The sequence below is a fragment of the Hippocampus comes genome, unplaced genomic scaffold (assembly GCF_001891065.2).
Source record: "Hippocampus comes isolate QL1 unplaced genomic scaffold, H_comes_QL1_v1.1 scaffold620, whole genome shotgun sequence".
NCBI classification, from domain to species: Eukaryota; Metazoa; Chordata; class Actinopteri; order Syngnathiformes; family Syngnathidae; genus Hippocampus; species Hippocampus comes.
Genome location: NW_017804841.1, coordinates 499,314 through 515,727, shown reverse-complemented (window position 1 = coordinate 515,727; position 16,414 = coordinate 499,314). Strand labels below are relative to the sequence as shown.

Below are 16,414 nucleotides of genomic sequence, written 5' to 3'. Positions count from 1 at the left end.
AATGTTCATTTCTTGCTCAGCAGTTTTGTGCCATCCTTGAACGCTCATTTTTTGCGCAATTGTCCAGCACATAATGATGCAGATATCCCCATTCAAGCAGAATGAACGCAATTGCGTGACAGAAGAAACACAAACATGGCGCGATGCCCGTGCTGACAAACTGTGGCGAAATAGGAGACGTGCGTGCCACCTACCTGTCATGTAGAAAGCTTTGTATTTCCCAGCTCGCACTGCCTGCAAATCACCAAACCGCCCCGCGGCGCCACTATTAGGATGGAAGAGCACCTAAAAAAAAAACCCAAAACAAACTGATCATTATAACAGCTCAAACTGGCACTTGCTTTCTTAGCACCTCTTAACCTGTTCAACTTGTTCCTCCTCGCCAACTCCGGCGCCGAGCACATTTGTAACTTAAGCATGGCTCTTAATTGGGAGGAGGCATCGTGTTAGCTTGACGCATTTTATGATCAAATGCTAATCTCTTGAGATCTGAATAAGTCACGACTGCATTGTGGATTTTGTAGACAGTGAGCCCTGTTACCTTGTGGCCAGTCTGTTCACCGCCGAGGAGGACGCTTGTAACATCTGTGCCATCGTAGCGCCGGTCAGAAGGTGGCGTCACCCCCGCCAGGGAGAGCAGCGTGGGGAAAATGTCCATCCCGCTGTGAAAATATTTCTCTGTTTCTCATTAGGGACGTCATTTATTTTCCGAGGAACGCAGGGAAAGTACGCGTGCCATTTGTCGGTCAAAGAAATAGTTTGTGTGCTGCAGTCAACAATGAGAACAGGATGCCAGCGTGGTTTCAAGTCTCAGAGGAATTTACAATTGAAAGAACATGCCTGAGCAAGGCGGCACTAGTCGTGTTTGCAGGGATCACACCGGGCCAGCAGGCCACCGACGGCACTCGGTGGCCTCCTTCCCAAGTGGTCTTCTTAGCTGAACTCCCACCTAGCAAAAAAAACAAAAAACATTCTCAAACTCCTCATTCCATCAAGTGTTTCATATTTGTCTGTTTTTTTCAGACTCCACACATTCAATCCCAGGTACTTTTCAAGACTTCGGTAAAAAAAGAGGGAATTCCGAGATGGAAGGAAGGCTTTTCATTACGTAAATAGCTACTAGCTCAAAAAAATTGCACAAATTAGGTGTTCCACCTCTTTTGGTCTGCCATTTTCCTTTGAATGGTCCTGTACTTCCCGCATACTGGCACTTCTTCTCCCAGGGACCGTTGTCACCTACATGCGAGAGAGGCTTTTCAGATTGTGGGTGTGCCCGGATGCGGACAAACCGGTCACAGTCGAGGAGCGCAAGGCTTACCAGTGAACCAGATGAGCGTATCATCTTTGTTTGAGGCACTCCGGATGGACCCCACCAGGCGATCCATTTCTTGCAGGCTTGCAGCGTACGCTCGGCTGTGAGGTGGCGAAGGGGTGGCGTCGGACGCGAGCGGCGGGGCCAAGGGTACGTGCATGTGAGCTAGCGCTATGTAGAGAAAAAAGGGCTGTCCTCGCTCTCTGCAAGTACACGCGGGACAGAAGAGACGATTAATGTCGATGCAGGTTGCAGTTTAGATTGAAAAAAAACAAATTCTAACATGTTATGTAAATGCAATCGCACAGCATCAGCTAGCATTGTTCAGTGAGACGTCTCAACTCCTCTCTCAGCTCATCGGTACAGCACTAAAAATCAATTGCTCTGTGCAGAGGATAAAGAATATGATCGGGCATGGTCTTGTATTGTCTGGCTACATGTGCTGCTTTATGATGTTGTTTTATGTTTCGTTTGACAGTGAACTTCAACGGCCGCTAGTCACACTCCATCGGTATCACATAATCGTACTCCTGGCGAATGCGCTGCACGCAGGCTGGAATACGAGTATTTTCGTGGCCGCCACTGAAATCTTTCGCACGACCTTGAATTTTATAACATGTTTATTCTCACGAGACAGCTGCGGACCAGCAGGGCTGGCGCTCCTCTCGCACACAAAAAACGACACCAGCGCCGAAGAATTTAGCAGCTTCGCTCATGTTCAACCTCAAGATGATTTGCACGCGCTTTACCTCGCCTCGCGCATCGTTCTCAGCGCGGCAGAGCGGTACTGTCGCGTAAGATTCCACAGGTTGAGCGGCTGCTCCACAACGCGGCTGTTTTCCATCAGAGGAAGGCCCACTTTGGAATAGCAGTCCGTCTGTTGGCGCTCACTCCCCCGCAATCTACGATAAAGAATAACGGCATGCATAATGTAGAAGGTGCGCAGACCACACGGGGCGAATCGGCTTTTGCAGCTAACGTGCTCGACGACAGATTGCAGCAGATTCGGCGACGCAGGAAAACAACAGTGAATGAACTACCAACTGTCTTATTGTCATTTGTAGGCGCTCACTCCCCCGCAATCTACGATAAAGAATAATGCCATGCATAATGCAGAAGGTGCGCAGACCACACGGGGCTTTTGCAGCTAACGTGCTCGACGACAGATTACATGAGATTCGGCGGCGCAGGAAGACAACAGTGAATGTACTACCAACTGTCTTATTGTCATTTGTAAAAAAATTGTCATGAGGAGACTCGGGTGAACTTTCGGTACACAATGCAACACAGAGCTCAATTCATGAGATTGAAATCAAATACTTGCAAAACCACACTCTGGATTATTTTGCTTGCAAAATCAAGCCCCGCCCACCTCATGATTTGCGCTCCAGAAGAGTCACAACCGAGGCACTGGGGAATATCATATCCAGGGTTGTCGGTGCATCCCATATCATTGCTGAAGGGAATTCCCAAGTAGTAGTCGAAACCTGTTCAAGAGACAAGAAACGGCTCCATTTTCTGTCTTGTGCTCCCGAAATTGATCAATTCGCCTTGTCAAAGGCGCGGGGGGGGGGGGTTGATATCAGGCGAGGAGTCAAAAGTCGAGATGCAGTGACATGGTTTGGTTTTGCCTCTAGTCTGAACACAAACACAAACCTTTAAAGACCCAATGATGACATCACGCTGAAACACGTGAAGGCATTTTCTTGATTTGTTTCAAGCGCAAACGATTTTTGCGCAAGGGCTACATTTGGTTTTTAAAAATGGTCATTGTTGAGGTAGTACAAAATTTTTTTTTAAAAATGAGGTAAAAAAAAATGCTTGTAACATTGTTTAGTTTTTTTCCCTTAAATGTTATTATTCAGAATTATTTGGATTATAATTCATTCATTATTACATAAACAAAACGTTTTAAAATATATTGGGTTTTTATTGATGAATAATTTTACAGTAGTATTTACGATGGATCAATTAAATAAAAAAATAAATAAATAAAAAAACAAAGACCCAAACAAATAACTACACAGACGTAATAATAATTCCGCAAAGGCTGAAATAATATACAGATAACCCATTAACACAAACCTTTAAAGACCCAATGATGACATCACGGAAGCCATTTTCTTGATTTGTTTCAAGCGCAAATGATTTTTGCGCAAGGGCTACATTTGGTTTTGAAAATGGTCATTGTTGAGGTAGTACAAAAATGTTTTTTTTTTTAAATGATGAGGTAAAAAAAATAAATAAAATGCTTGTAACATTGTTTAGTTTTTTTTCCCTTCAATGTTATTATTCAGAATTATTTGGATTATAATTCGTTCATTATTACATAAACAAAATGTTTTCAAATATATTGGGTTTTTATTGATTAATTATTTTACAGTAGTATTTACGATGGATCAATTAAAAAAAAAAAAAACAAAGACCCAAACAAATATCTACACAGATGTAATAATAATTCCTCAAAGGCTGAAATAATATAATATACAGATAACCCATCTGAAGGTGTCACTGAAACCTATCATGCTGTTGATGACGATGCCGGTTCTGGCAGGGCCACCCCAACATGGCTGATGGTGCAAATTCCACATTCGTACGGGTACGACCTGGTCAGGTCAAAGGCCCCCCTTACCTCTTTTAGTTGGGCCATATGGTCCATTATGGCCGAGATGCCATTTCCCGATCATGGCGGTATAGTAACCCGCCTTCTGTAGGAGCTGCGGCAAGGTGACTTCGGACAGAGGCAGACCACCCACGGAGCTCACGGCAAAATTGTGAGTGACCCCGTTCCGGAGTCCGTAGCGGCCGGTCAGGATGGAAGCGCGGGATGGGGAGCAGGTTGAGGCCGGAGAGTGGAAGTCTGAGAATCTGGAATGAAGGATGATAAGAGTGGGAGATTTTACAGACCGCCGCCACTGAATGCGCTTTTCAATCATTCGGCTCGACCTTAATCCTTGCTCTGCCATCAGGTTAAGATTGGGTGTATTGTTGGCCTGCTGCTCAGGGTGGTTCACGTCCAAGTCACCCCATCCGATATCATCAGCCAGGATGAGGATGAAGTTGGGCTTCTTGTTGTGAGCCCCGGCAGCCCGCTTTGACGCCAGGTGGAAAAACAGGCCGCACAGCAGCATCCGACAAACAGCCAGCCGTGCGAATCCCTCCAGCATTTTGTCACGGAGCCTGAAAAGAGTCGTGTTTTGGAGAAAAAAAGTTCTGTTTAAATTCAACAAGTTTTGTATGCTTTGCTAAATGAGATGGGTTCGGATGAGGACGTTTGTACACACACAGATAAACACACACACAATTGCTGGGTTGCTTTTTTTAAACCACTCGTTGCGTAGCTGATGATTTTCAGTAGATTGGGTTATTTTTACCCAACTAAAAATGATCATTTTATTCTTAAAGAGCTGAAGCCCGATATCGTCAGCCAGGATGAGGATGAAGTTGGGCTTCTTGTTGTGAGCCCCGGCAGCACGCTTTGACGCCAGGTGGAAAAACAGGCCGCACAGCAGCATCCGACAAACAGGCAGCGGCGCGAATCCCTCCAGCATTTTGTCACAGATAACTTTCAGATTGGTCACAGAAAAATAACACTTTGCCTTTATGCAGATCTGATTGGCTGAGCAGATAAATCGGTGATTGGCTGTCATGTCATTTTTGCAAAATATGACATTACGGCAAACACAATCTCATTTCGTTCTGTGCTACCACTGCTAATAATAGTCGCCCCCCCCCTCTATATTTGTAAATAATTATCAGGCTTTCTTCAACTGATGTTGAGGATCCCACGACCGGGTGCGACTTAATTGGGGCCACCCAAATACCTAGATACGCCCCTGTCCACGCCTTACCACGAAACAAACCAGCGTTCGACTTCGTGGAAACGACTTCGATGCGACCCACGCGACGCTTGTCACCGAATGACGGATTCCGAGCGCACCAATGACATCCGCGGCTCACCGAATGACGGATTCCGAGCGCACCAATGACATACATCCGCGGGCCGAACAGCGCCTCCACACCCTCGAAAGGCGTACAGTGTGCAAGTTGGGATGTTGTTTGGGCGTCTGTGTGAAGAAAAAACTGGCTGGAACCAGATCTTGTCCTTAACCCTTCGCTTTCTAATTCCCATGAGGGGCAGTGGGAAGCGCGTGTGGCGACAGAGTCAAGCGGCTCGGGTACTTTCGACACCGGGACTCCTTTCTATGCTGGCGGTAGGGAGCGTACAGGTGAGACGCAACTTTACCGCGGCTTCAATTTTTTGCACAGCGAGCGAGAAAAATGAGACGCTGTTGAGATTGTTTTTTTTTTCACCCCCAACCCCCCTTTCCCCAAAATGTTGCAACCTAATAATAGAGCCACGGGGAGTACTTGGAGCGTGTGATCGTGCGGTGATTGCAGTCGCACCGTGGATCACCGAGAACCGGGGAAACACGCGCGTAGGGTGTGGGGGAAGCAAGCATTGCGTCAGCCGCGCGGACGCACACAGTTGGCCGCCTTCACTTTGCAGCCCCGCCGGAGCTCCGCCGTTCAATTCAACGTGCGCTACTAATAGAAACATTCGCGACATCGCAAAAGGGGCTCCCGAGTCGTGTTGTGACACATTTCAGGAGATTCAGTCGCTCTCACTTTAAGTGCATGATTTCGATGACGGGGTACCGGAATGAAACTTTAAATTATGGATATAAAACGCTGTCTTGAAATAAGAGTCATTTTGCACATTTCTGTTTTAAATGATCATTTCTATATTGGCCAACCAATTTACGCCACCGAATAAAATGTCACCAAAAAAGTATGTGTATTGAAATGGTCGTCATATGTCAAATCTGGGCCTGTCACAAATCTGGTGTACACGCAGGAAGCCGTGACTCATTCGGTTGGCATTTTTCATCTCAATATAAAAAGAGTCTCGTGTTGTTTTCAATAAAATTGGAGGCGGGAGAATCATACTAAGTGATAAATGTTACCTAGTCGGCCTCTATTGCAACCTGGTCATTCTGGTAGGGGGTTCCTCCATCTGCGGCCCCTTCTCAAGGTCTCTGATTGTGTTTTTCACAAGATTAATAGTGATGATTGTTTTTTTTTTTTTTTTTAAAGAAATGGTGCTGTGTGGACTCAAGAGACCACATTTCTTGGGGCCGAACGTATACACGGAGCCCCCAGATGGAGGCTGGGGATGGGTGGTGGCCGTGGCCTTTTTCTTGGTGGAGGTCTTCACCTACGGCACCATCAAGAGCTTTGGTATCTTCCTCCAAGAGCTGATGAAGGAATTTGGGGAGAGCAACAGCCGGGTGTCCTGGATCGTTTCCATCTGTGTCTTTGTCATGACCTTTAACGGTGAGTGTTAGTGGATAAACTGCAGAGCGGAATGATTTTTTTCAATTCATGGATTTATTTTATGTGCATTTATATTTTTTAAAAAGCCAAAATTAATAGAAAACAAAAACAAGCATGCTTTTAATTCATTCTGGCTGAAAAGATTTCTGATAAATTATGCACGAGTCACATGAGACTTGCTCCTTGTTCAAGCTCATTCAGTGTGTGACATATTTTTTCCAGAATTTTCCCCCTCGGGACATTTGGAAAGTACACGATATCAGCTACTTTGACGTCCAAGTGTTGTGACGTGAATTCATACCTTGACTGACCTAAAGTGAACTTATCCGACTGCGCAGGCCCTCTTTCCTCCATGCTGACCAACCGCTTTGGCTTCCAGCTTGTCGTCATGATCGGAGGCGCCCTGATCTCCGCGGGGACCATCGCGACGAGCTTTACCACCTCCGTCAATCAAATGTACATCACCTACGGCATGGTGGCAGGTTTGAAATGACTCGTTTTGCCTTTTCAGCAAGCTACCATGGGTCGGTTTTGAGCACGCATTTCGTCCCACCGCTTGCAGGTCTCGGCTACTGCTTGACATTTTTACCCACGGTGACAATCCTGTCACACTATTTTAGCCGACGCCGCTCACTGGTCACCGCCATAGCGTCCACTGGAGAGGCCCTGTCCATGTTTGCTCTCGCCCCGGGTACGTTTCGAACGAACGGTGAGGGACTCTCTCATACTTTGGGTCACTTACCACCTCTGCTGTTTCTCTTCAGCCTTCTCCTCTTTGAGGGATCTAATCGGCTGGCGTCACACCATGGCGGTGATCGGAGCTTTGCAAGGCACCATCGTTATTTGCGGCGCTCTGCTTCGGCCAATCGTCATCCAGCCCAAAACAAGGCAGGAGACGGAGACGGACAGATCCTCTCCGAAGAACGGGGACGCCCAAAGCACGCACGGGAACGTGGAGTGCGCCACCAAAGGCGATTTGATTGTCGATGAGACAAATGGACGGGATTTTGTGAGGAACGCCGATGTCCGCTACGAGGTCAACTGCAAGCAAGATGAGAGGACATTACTAACAAATGAAGTCGCAGAGTTGCCCCCGGGTGACAAAAATGACAATAGCGCTGGAGGACAGAAGAACGATGTGGAGAAACAAGTGGATGAGAAACCCGTAAGGAGGTTTAAACTTCTGGATTTCTCCATACTCAAAGAGTGCAGCTTCATCTTGTACTCGCTCTTCGGACTGTTTGCTACGTTAGGCTTCTTCGCCCCTCAACTCTACATCATCGAGCTGAGCGTCAGTCGCGGCGTCGAGCGCGATCGCGCCACCTACATGCTGTCCACCATGGCGGTAGCTGAAATTGTCGGTCGCTTTTTTATCGGATGGCTTCTGACACAGAATCGGATCCAGAAGAGGAAGCTGCTCGTCCTCCTGGCTTGCGTCATTTCCATGACCGCCGACCTGGTGGGATTTACTCTGGTCACCGAGTTTTACGGGCTAGCGGTTTGCTGCGGCGTGTACGGGTTCTTCATGGGGACCCTTGCATGCACGCATATTCCCATGCTGGCGGAGGATGACGTGGTGGGCTTGGAGAGGATGTCCTCCGCCGCCGGAGTCTATGTGTTCATACACAGCTTCGCGGGCCTGGCTGGACCACCACTCGGAGGTAAATGTCATTGCGAGTCTTTTTTTTTTTTCTTCGGGACTCGGTCGATCCTCATATTGATCCGAATAATGCGGCGCTGAACAATTTGACTTCTTCTCTAGGTGTGTTAGTGGACGTGACTCAGAACTACGGGTCAGCCTTCTACTCGTGTGCAGTGGGCATGGCGGTGAGTGCCGTCTTCCTGGGCTTAGTGAGACCTGCCAAGAGAGGACTACTTTGCATGAAGAGGACAGGGAGGCTAAACGAAGACAGGCCTGATGTGGTGAGAGGGGACTTTACGGAAGACGCTGACGTAGGCTCATGAGGAACTTGAACCGAATTGCGACAGATGTCATGTGGCATGACACGCAGGTTTGACATGTTGCTTGAGCTGGTCTTAACAGTGAAGAATATGGTGGCAAAGGTCATCTAAAGGTGGACACTGAGGTGAAAAAAAAAAAAAAGCGGACAAAATTGTTTAACCCTTTCAGGGATTGCGGTTACTACAGTGGATAGCTTATCATGTTATTAGGTTACAGGGTGCACATGAAAGGGTTAAGATGCTGACTGGTCGCTTTGAGGGGATCAGAAACGTACGATACAATTTTGACTTGCATACCTAATGTACCAAAAAGTGTTTTATTTCGAGCGCAAGTTAATACTGTTCTGTTGTAATGGCTTTAGTTTACCAAAAAAAATTAACTTTTGGAAATAGTCTTCAGGGGAATCAGGGTCGTTGTTGATAATTACCTGATAGCCGGGCAAACTGTGAAGCCAATGTAGCAGCAAATACTGTACATGGAATTGCACAACTTCTGTAACATCAACGCTTGCGTTTGTGTTATAGGACACCCACCAAGCTCAGGAGAAATGTGTGATTGATTGAAACGTTTATTTTTGCACCAACGTGCACGTGTTGTGACATTTCAAAGATGCACTATTTTTGGTATGAAAAAAACATGTTCACGAGCAATAAAGTAAGATTGTTTTAATCTTTAAACTGTGGTTTTTATTTTACGAGACTTGACTGTGTCGTAATACAATAAATATAAAGGGTTTGACGCCCCTTAATTTGGACATGGGGCGAAGTATTTTCCTGGAGCGCCCTCCTGTGGTGTCACAACCGCATTACACGATCGTCATCACCCTCAGTGAAGCATTCATGTTGCAATATCGTCGACATTTACTAACAAAATGATCATTGTTGTTCTTTTAAGGTAGACCTTTTTATTCAGCTCTTGCGTTGGAAGTCATGAAAAGTGTTTTACTTTCTACACTATATGAATTACAAAGTAAAATCTTACCCCTATAAAGAGATGCTTGTCCAAATACGAAATCCCAAGCGTCTTCTGGGTACAGCTCAATCGTTGTGATTCCAACAACACAAAAAGCAAGTTTTGGTTTTCCGCTTCCACAAAAACTGCAGCAAGTCACCTACCAGAAGAAATGGCAATCGTGTGAACAAAGCATCGATCAAACGAAATTAACAAGCAATTTAAACTGGCATCGTTCATTTATGTGTGATGCCTACTTGGCTTTAAGTGGTTATTATTTCCAATTACTCGTGAGCAGCTGAAAATTTGCTGAGCCGTGGTTAATTTTGAAAGAACACCCCGTTTGTGCAACGATATATCCTCTATATATACTGTATCAGTAAAGAAATTTAATTGGTTAAACATTTTTTTTCTTTGTTTTGTGGGCCCAGTACAGTATACGTGTTGCGGGGCCACAAATTAGTATATTGTAGAAAAAAATGCATTTGGAGTCCAAATATGACCATTTTGTGTGCACGTATATTTCAGATGTCAATACTGTGCAGACGAGCAGTAATCGCATTCTTCCGCGTGTATACGCAGTGAAAGACTAATAACAGGATGAACTGTAAACCACCTGCCTGGATGAGCAATGCAATCCAGGGTGAGGCATGCAAACAACGGAAATAACACGCAAGTTACGAAAATCAAGTAAATAAAAGAGAATTACGTCTTGACCCAAAAGCTACTTCTTATGTTACGTAGCTACTTCCGCCTTTGTTCGCAACGTCACTACATCGGGGGCGGGGCTTTGACGTCAAGGAAACGTTGGGGACGACTGTAGTTGATACGAGCGGGCGAGCTCGTGTCATTGCAAAGCTAAAATGTCGCTTATGTGACTCGACAACTTAAACGTTATCGTGTTTTTTGACACATTAATTCAAAGATTTAACCATATTAGTTCTTTCTGAAGAGCAGCCAGCTCCCGTTTTCTTTTTTTTTTTCCCCAGGAGGGCGAGTGGAATACGACAGCGGAAGAACTTGGTCACAGTGCAGCGTTTGAGGGCTTAGTTAGCTCCCAACATTTAGCTGTGTCAACGTTCGCAGGCTTTGCTTGTCATGCTGATATTTGAAAAAAGATTTTCACGAGGGTTCAACTGTTAAGCTGTTCCCTACTTAGCGACCGAGCAGAACGCTACGATTGGAAGTGTGATCTTGCATCTTGCTGAGCCGGCTGGAGCCCCATCACAGACACACACACACGCGCACATATATACAAACGTCAAATAAGGAATGAGGAGTATGTCTTGCCGTATAGTTGTGGAGCTATAGCCCGAGCCAGAAGCTTTTTACTTTCAAATTCAGCTCACAGGGAGTGTCCACCTTTCTCTTTGCCACATCTGCCAAGACTGCAGCAATGCTGACAGATAACAGGTACAGTAAATTCATTGTGTGGTTTATTTTTGACATTCCATGCCAGTGTCATGTCATCAACTCCATAAAGAACTTAGTGAATCGTCAGTGTCCCTGTCATATTCGATCATGTAACTGCCGTGATTGTGTGTAGCCGGAGCTATTTTTGGTTCATCTCGGTGCTCCTTTAGATGCACGCCCCCCCCCCATCCTCCCCCCTCCTTTCCGCTCCTCACTGCATCATTCCTTCCAACACACACCACATTTGAACATTTTCCTTTTTCCATGTTTCCCCGTGTCCAGGAAGCGGCATCGGAGCAGCGACAGTGAAGAGAATCAACAGCTGAGTTCTCAGGCCAAGAGGTCAGGAAGGGGTCCGTGCCTGCTTGTATCTGATTTGGACTCCGAGGTACATGTGCAGTGTTGTACAATGTTTTATTCAGCAGCCTAGTAAAAGCTCGTTTCTGTGTCGTGTACTCAAGTCTTCAAGCAGCGATAGCAGCAGTGGCATCTGCAGTACGGAAAGACCGATGGTGGTCACGAGCAGGCCGTGCATCCACAGTCAGAGCACCCGCATCCCCCAGTACTCCCCGAGTGGCAAGCCCAAGGACTCGGCGGTCTCGGCGCAGCACGGTTTCCATGGCGACGGCAGCACTTTCTCCTACGACTCCATCAACAAGGTCCTGAGGGAGGCGCACTTCAGCAGTCTACAGACGAGAGGGCGGCCAGGTTCGACATGACCGGCGACGTCCCTGACACCTTTTCAAGTCTCGCAGCCGAGTCGAGCGTAACCCCCCGGGTCTAAACGGGGTGAATGAAGAGTGGGGACGTTTACACATTATGGGCTGTAAGGCTCATCCCCACCCCTGCCATATACCATTTGTGAAGACCATAAGCACATTTGCCTTTTCATGGCCCAGCCACTGTGGTTTCTTGTGCAGTATTGTTCGGCGTGTGCGTGCGTGCGTGCGTACGTACGTACGTGACCTGTGCACTTTATAAAGAGGTATCATTCTCTTGACATGCGTGCATTGATGTGTGGACATGTTCATTGGTGCTAATCACAAGAGAAGTGGGATCCAAAGTGCTTGCAAAAGTAAATAAAGCGTTGCACTTTACTTCCAACATGTGTGTCCATTTTTATCCCCCTCGTCAACCATCACACCACATTTGTACCCATGTACAAAATTTATATATATATATATATATATGAAACACGTAACTGGCAACGCAAGATGGCTGCCCTCTGACTTCAGAGGCAACTGATAGTCCAGGTTATATCACACCACATTTGTACCCATGTACAAAATTTATACATATGAAACACGTAACTGGCAATGCAAGATGGCTGCCCTCTGACTTCAGAGGCCACTGGTAGTCCAGGTTATATTTCCGTGTACTATTACTACTACTTACTGCTGTAAGTGGACTCCTTAGTCTGCGGCAATATTTGATAATTCATATTTAATACCAATTTAGAAAATAGCTACAATTGACTCCTCCTTTTTGTGCGTTTGTACTCTCTGCAAATCCAGTGAATATCCGCATCTTGTAGAAATTGACTTAGCATTTCCATAACTGAAAGCAGTTTTCAAAACTGATATTTATTCTCAAGATGGCCTCTGGAACCTTATCGGAAAAGGCAAGCGCTTAATCCCTTCTGACGACGACTCAATGACATATCTAACAGTTCTAAAAGGGTGCAAAGTGTCATGCTAGAGGTCAAGAGTTGAGAAACGAGAAGGCAGACGACTGCTGGCCGCTGTCAGACGCAACCAAAGCTTGGCTGTCAGGTTGGTTCTCTTTTAGAGAGTCCTGTAGTGAGTCTGGGTCCATGTGAGACGTTGTAGTCTCGCACAGAGGCCTCGCCCTGTTCACAAGCTTCATACCACTGAACAGGGACAGTCTGCTGACACAAGGCTGAATACACTCATCTTTCGCGACTGTCACCTCAGTCCTAATAGGCGCCAGGAGCAGTTGTTGCTCAGTCAGGGGAGGCTTTTCACAGGTGTCCGGAGCGAACGGCGAGGACGGATGATGAACGTGATCATGATGGAGAGAGAGCGCGGGTTCGAAAGAACCCAAGTATGGAGATGTAAGAAGTTGGCTGGATGCGTGGTTGATCTGATGACTGCTGCTGGCTGGATCTTGTTTGGCGGCATGGTGAACTCCACCCATCAGGGCTTTGAACTGTCTCAGGATCTGGTTGAAGCAGATAGGAAAAGGGACCCGTGTTATCTCCCGCCGGCTTATTGGATTTAAATGTTTAAAGCTCTCTACCGACTCTCGTACCTTTGTGGCTTTATTGGCCACAGGTCCTGGAGGGCCCTCACTGAGCTGACGGAGCCTGTGTTGTGTGGCTCCAAAAATGTGCTCGAGAGACAGAAGGTCAGTAGTCATGAGGCAGGCGACAGCGCACAACGCCCTCTGTAAGTAAAAATGAGAAGAACAATATTAGAATTTGTTTGTAATACGGATTTTTTTTTTTGTGATAAATGTAGGCAAAGATAAATATTATTGGGGGCATCCATTATTTGCAAATTTTGTGCTTTTTGCAGTGGATCTTGCTCCCTAAGGAGGGTTGACTGTTTCGGAAACGGACAGATGGCTGCTCAATGATTCTTACCATGTTAACAGTGTCGGAGGGATCTCGCAGCCTGCTCGAGAGCAACTCTACCACGACCTCACAGTTAAGGATGCCGCACCTGACAGAATTAAACAAACACACTAATGTCAACAAATACAAATAAGGAGCTTGAACGCGACTCAATGACGCTGCTGTACTGACTCTTTGATAAAGTGCTGGCTCTCCTCGTTGGATAGAAACACTCTGGAGCCTTCCATCAGCTTGCTAATGAGCGCCATCTCCTGGCCGCAGTCTCCCAACTGCAACGCCTCGACCCTGACCAACAGAGAAGCACAAGAACGAGATTTAACCTGTTAAGAAATTACCAACAGGAGTTGCCTGGTGAATTTCAAGTGGAAACGGGCTTCTCTGCTCACCGTTCCGAGAGGTCCCCGCTGCTTTCTCTGCTGGCCCCCGAATGGCTCCCAGTGCAGGCCGACTTGCTTCCCGCTGAGATGTCCTGAGATGAATTGTGAGAGGAGATGTTGCCACTGTCAGTCTCTTCCCAGCCACCTCCAACTTGCCCTGGACACCGCTGGGTCGATCCTGTTGTGGGTAGCAAGTTGCCACTGTCAGTCTCTTCCCAGCCACCTCCAACCTGCCCTGGACACCGCTGGGTCGATCCTGTAGTGGGTAGTAAAATCTCATCTGTCACATGTATGAAAAAAAAAAATCCATAACAATACGGTTCAATTAATTGATTGCCAACCCGAAAATAAGCAATTATAGACCTTTAAGTCTGCGAGCAGGCAGACTGTAGGCACACGCTGGTACAGCCACTTCTACTGGTGCAGATGGCGCCACGACGGCCCGGTAGTGGTTGTCGTGGAGACGGATGCCCTGGTGCTCCGTCGGGGGAAGGACGGCGTTGGCTACTACTTCTGCAGCTTTCTGGATCTTATCCAGAAGTGAATCGTTGCCTGCGGAAAAACACAGAGATATGGAGGTGGGGGTGATGCAAAAGCTGCGCGGGAGAAGATGCGACTTGTACAAAGAGTGACTCACTGGTGCCCACTTCTACTGGTGCAGATGGCGCCACGACGGCCCGGTAGTGGTTGTCGTGGAGACGGATGCCCTGGTGCTCCGTCGGGGGAAGGACGGCGTTGGCTACTACTTCTGCAGCTTTCTGGATCTTATCCAGAAGTGAGTCGTTGCCTGCGGAAAAACAGAGATATGGAGGTGGGGGTGATGAAAAAGCTGCGCGGGAGAAGATGCGACTTGTACAAAGAGTGACTCACTGGTGCCCTGCTTGCCGGGATTGTAGCCAAAGCCCTGCATTCCTGCCCTGTAGGAGGCTGCTGATCCCATACCTGGACAGAGAGACACCAAATCAACAGAAGTTGAATAGAATTAGTTTGTACAATGAAGTCATACATTATTCATACCGTTAAATAGTGACATTTTTATGTTTTTAACTGGGATTTTCTAGTTTGAAAGGACACAGATTATTACTCACCCATTGTTGAGGTCGCCACGTTGAATGGCAGCACACCACTTTTTACATAAAATGTATCAGTGAAAAGTAGCTGCGCAACTTCCTGTACACAGGAAATGACATCTTTTTTTTAAGCTTTGTGTATGGTGATGTGCATGAAAAGTAGCTGCGCAACTTCCTGTACACAGGAAAAGGCAGCATTTTTTTTAAACTTTGTGTATGGTGATGTGCGAATGGCTTGGGAATATTGAAATATTTTTTGTTTTTACCTGTGCCTTGTTTCTCACTTTCTGATACAAAGCCGTCCCGTGGATGGGATCGGGAGGGCCGCTGTATACTTAAAACAATAAAAACAGAAGCTAAATATTCGTCAAACGTCAAAGAAGAGTTAAGAAATGTCCAACCTGAAGCTTGCTGAATAAAGGTGGAATTCCTCCTGAGTTCAGTCAGGAAATGTTTGGAGCCATGGCCGCACAGATGAACAAAGATCTTCAGCACCTGAACCGCAAATACCAGGATCAAATCGTTAAAAAAAAAAAAAAAAAAAAGTTTCCAAACCTCGTTTATATGAATGGTAACAGAAGGCTAACATCGGCATACCTTCTTCTATCTACTCAAAGAGCTTTTCATTGTTATGCCTGTCACGAGACACTGCACTAGATAGACGAAGAATATGCATATATAAACTAAACACTAAGAAACCGATTCACCTTGAGTTTGACATGACAGGATTCGACTTGAAGCCTCTCCAGCAGGTACTCCAACAGACACTGATCACTCGCCAAAGACTCGTGGGAGATTTCTGCAAAGCAAGGCGAGTTAAGGGCTCGATAACATGTGCATCCCTGCTGAATTTGAAGTGCCTGCAACAAACGTGGAATGCAAAGGATACTTCCGATTTCTTGGAAAAGATAGCCAGGACAGGGGCTCTCGTCATCTGTTGTCGCTTTCATTAGAGTCGGGACCTTCAGTCGTGCAGGAAGGTAGAGACATTTTGTGAATAGATCTACATACATTCATTGAGATCTTGAGTTAAGACCCCCGTGAGATTATTGTTATCGCGTAGTTCCCAAAGCATCCCCTTCTTTGGAACTCTGGCAACATGCAATGATGAGGGAAAATGACAACAAGTCAGTCTCAGCTAGCAGGCTATGTTGCGAGCCAGCTATTGGCACAGACACATAGCTTCTGTGACACGTAGACAAAAATGCCAAACAGTTCATAAATAATTTAGCTCTAGTCTGATTTAATATCTTGTGATCAAAACAACAGTCACTTACTTTCTGAAGGAAAGCTAACCGTTCCATGAATGAAGCCATGATTTAGCAATCCTAGCGGTGGGTTACTCATCTTTCAGAAGGGCCCAGTGAAGGCGGGGCTGCATGTGACAGTCAGCCA

At 46.4% G+C, this 16,414-nt stretch overlaps 5 protein-coding genes across 12 annotated transcripts in view; 2 read left to right on the top strand and 3 right to left on the bottom strand.

Annotated features, from left to right (window-relative positions):
* The window catches only part of LOC109516427 (uncharacterized protein C16orf52 homolog B-like), a 426,069-nt gene that overhangs the window by 169,689 nt on the left and 239,966 nt on the right, over nt 1-16,414 (bottom strand). The window lies entirely within an intron of this gene.
* On the bottom strand, nt 4-10,302 carry LOC109515946 (arylsulfatase G; the record flags this gene model as incomplete). The annotated part of the gene is made up of 11 exons (XM_019870110.1): nt 10,180-10,302; nt 9,594-9,723; nt 4,259-4,492; nt 3,945-4,180; nt 2,685-2,799; nt 2,062-2,214; nt 1,319-1,515; nt 1,156-1,236; nt 841-949; nt 542-662; nt 4-285 (listed from the first exon to the last, which is right to left on the bottom strand). Coding segments are annotated over exons 3-11 (1,515 nt in total), but the record flags the coding sequence as incomplete, so codon positions are not given.
* Nucleotides 5,278-8,980, top strand: LOC109516195 (monocarboxylate transporter 7-like). Of its 4 annotated transcripts, none has more exons than XR_002168314.1 (7): nt 5,278-5,541; nt 6,410-6,649; nt 6,988-7,131; nt 7,212-7,340; nt 7,414-8,310; nt 8,412-8,765; nt 8,843-8,980. XR_002168314.1 is itself a non-coding variant. In XM_019870533.1 (7 exons), exons 2-7 carry the CDS (start codon nt 6,412-6,414, stop codon nt 8,612-8,614), a joined length of 1,566 nt encoding a protein of 521 aa, XP_019726092.1. In that variant the 5' UTR covers nt 5,278-5,541; nt 6,410-6,411; the 3' UTR covers nt 8,615-8,980. The 4 variants fall into 4 exon arrangements, 3 of the variants coding, with proteins under 3 accessions (XP_019726092.1, XP_019726080.1, XP_019726101.1); XM_019870533.1 differs by having other exon boundaries at nt 7,414-7,760; nt 7,806-8,310; nt 8,412-8,980; XM_019870521.1 differs by having other exon boundaries at nt 8,412-8,980.
* LOC109516581 (protein FAM104A) lies at nt 10,378-12,080 on the top strand. The gene is made up of 3 exons (XM_019871270.1): nt 10,378-10,976; nt 11,259-11,364; nt 11,438-12,080. Exons 1-3 carry the CDS (start codon nt 10,960-10,962, stop codon nt 11,693-11,695), a joined length of 381 nt encoding a protein of 126 aa, XP_019726829.1. The 5' UTR covers nt 10,378-10,959; the 3' UTR covers nt 11,696-12,080.
* Nucleotides 12,246-16,394, bottom strand: tepsin (TEPSIN adaptor related protein complex 4 accessory protein). Of its 5 annotated transcripts, XM_019870457.1 has the most exons (14): nt 16,297-16,394; nt 15,909-15,981; nt 15,727-15,818; nt 15,421-15,514; nt 15,286-15,353; nt 15,038-15,119; nt 14,820-14,891; nt 14,313-14,501; nt 14,145-14,229; nt 13,959-14,066; nt 13,744-13,857; nt 13,582-13,660; nt 13,248-13,382; nt 12,246-13,157 (listed from the first exon to the last, which is right to left on the bottom strand). In XM_019870457.1, exons 1-14 carry the CDS (start codon nt 16,333-16,335, stop codon nt 12,678-12,680), a joined length of 1,710 nt encoding a protein of 569 aa, XP_019726016.1. In that variant the 5' UTR covers nt 16,336-16,394; the 3' UTR covers nt 12,246-12,677. The 5 variants fall into 5 exon arrangements, with proteins under 5 accessions (XP_019726016.1, XP_019725997.1, XP_019725988.1 ...); XM_019870438.1 differs by lacking the exon at nt 14,145-14,229 and adding an exon at nt 14,597-14,736 and having other exon boundaries at nt 13,959-14,127; nt 14,313-14,361; nt 15,727-15,981; XM_019870429.1 differs by having other exon boundaries at nt 13,959-14,094; nt 14,173-14,229; nt 15,727-15,981.

Excerpts from the sequence above, each read along its gene's own strand:
- LOC109516195 (XM_019870521.1), top strand. The coding sequence starts at position 6,412 with ATGGTGCTGTGTGGACTCAAGAGACCACATTTCTTGGGGCCGAACGTA. Across the intron at positions 6,650-6,987 it reads CTTTGTCATGACCTTTAACG|GCCCTCTTTCCTCCATGCTG; the intron begins GTGAGTGTTAGT and ends CCGACTGCGCAG. Across the intron at positions 7,132-7,211 it reads CACCTACGGCATGGTGGCAG|GTCTCGGCTACTGCTTGACA; the intron begins GTTTGAAATGAC and ends CACCGCTTGCAG.
- LOC109516581 (XM_019871270.1), top strand. Across the intron at positions 11,365-11,437 it reads TATCTGATTTGGACTCCGAG|TCTTCAAGCAGCGATAGCAG; the intron begins GTACATGTGCAG and ends CGTGTACTCAAG.
- tepsin (XM_019870429.1), bottom strand. The coding sequence starts at position 16,335 with ATGGCTTCATTCATGGAACGGTTAGCTTTCCTTCAGAAA. Across the intron at positions 14,230-14,312 it reads GCCTGCTCGCAGACTTAAAG|ATGAGATTTTACTACCCACT; the intron begins GTCTATAATTGC and ends TACATGTGACAG. Across the intron at positions 13,858-13,958 it reads AGCGGGGACCTCTCGGAACG|GGTCGAGGCGTTGCAGTTGG; the intron begins GTGAGCAGAGAA and ends TCTGTTGGTCAG.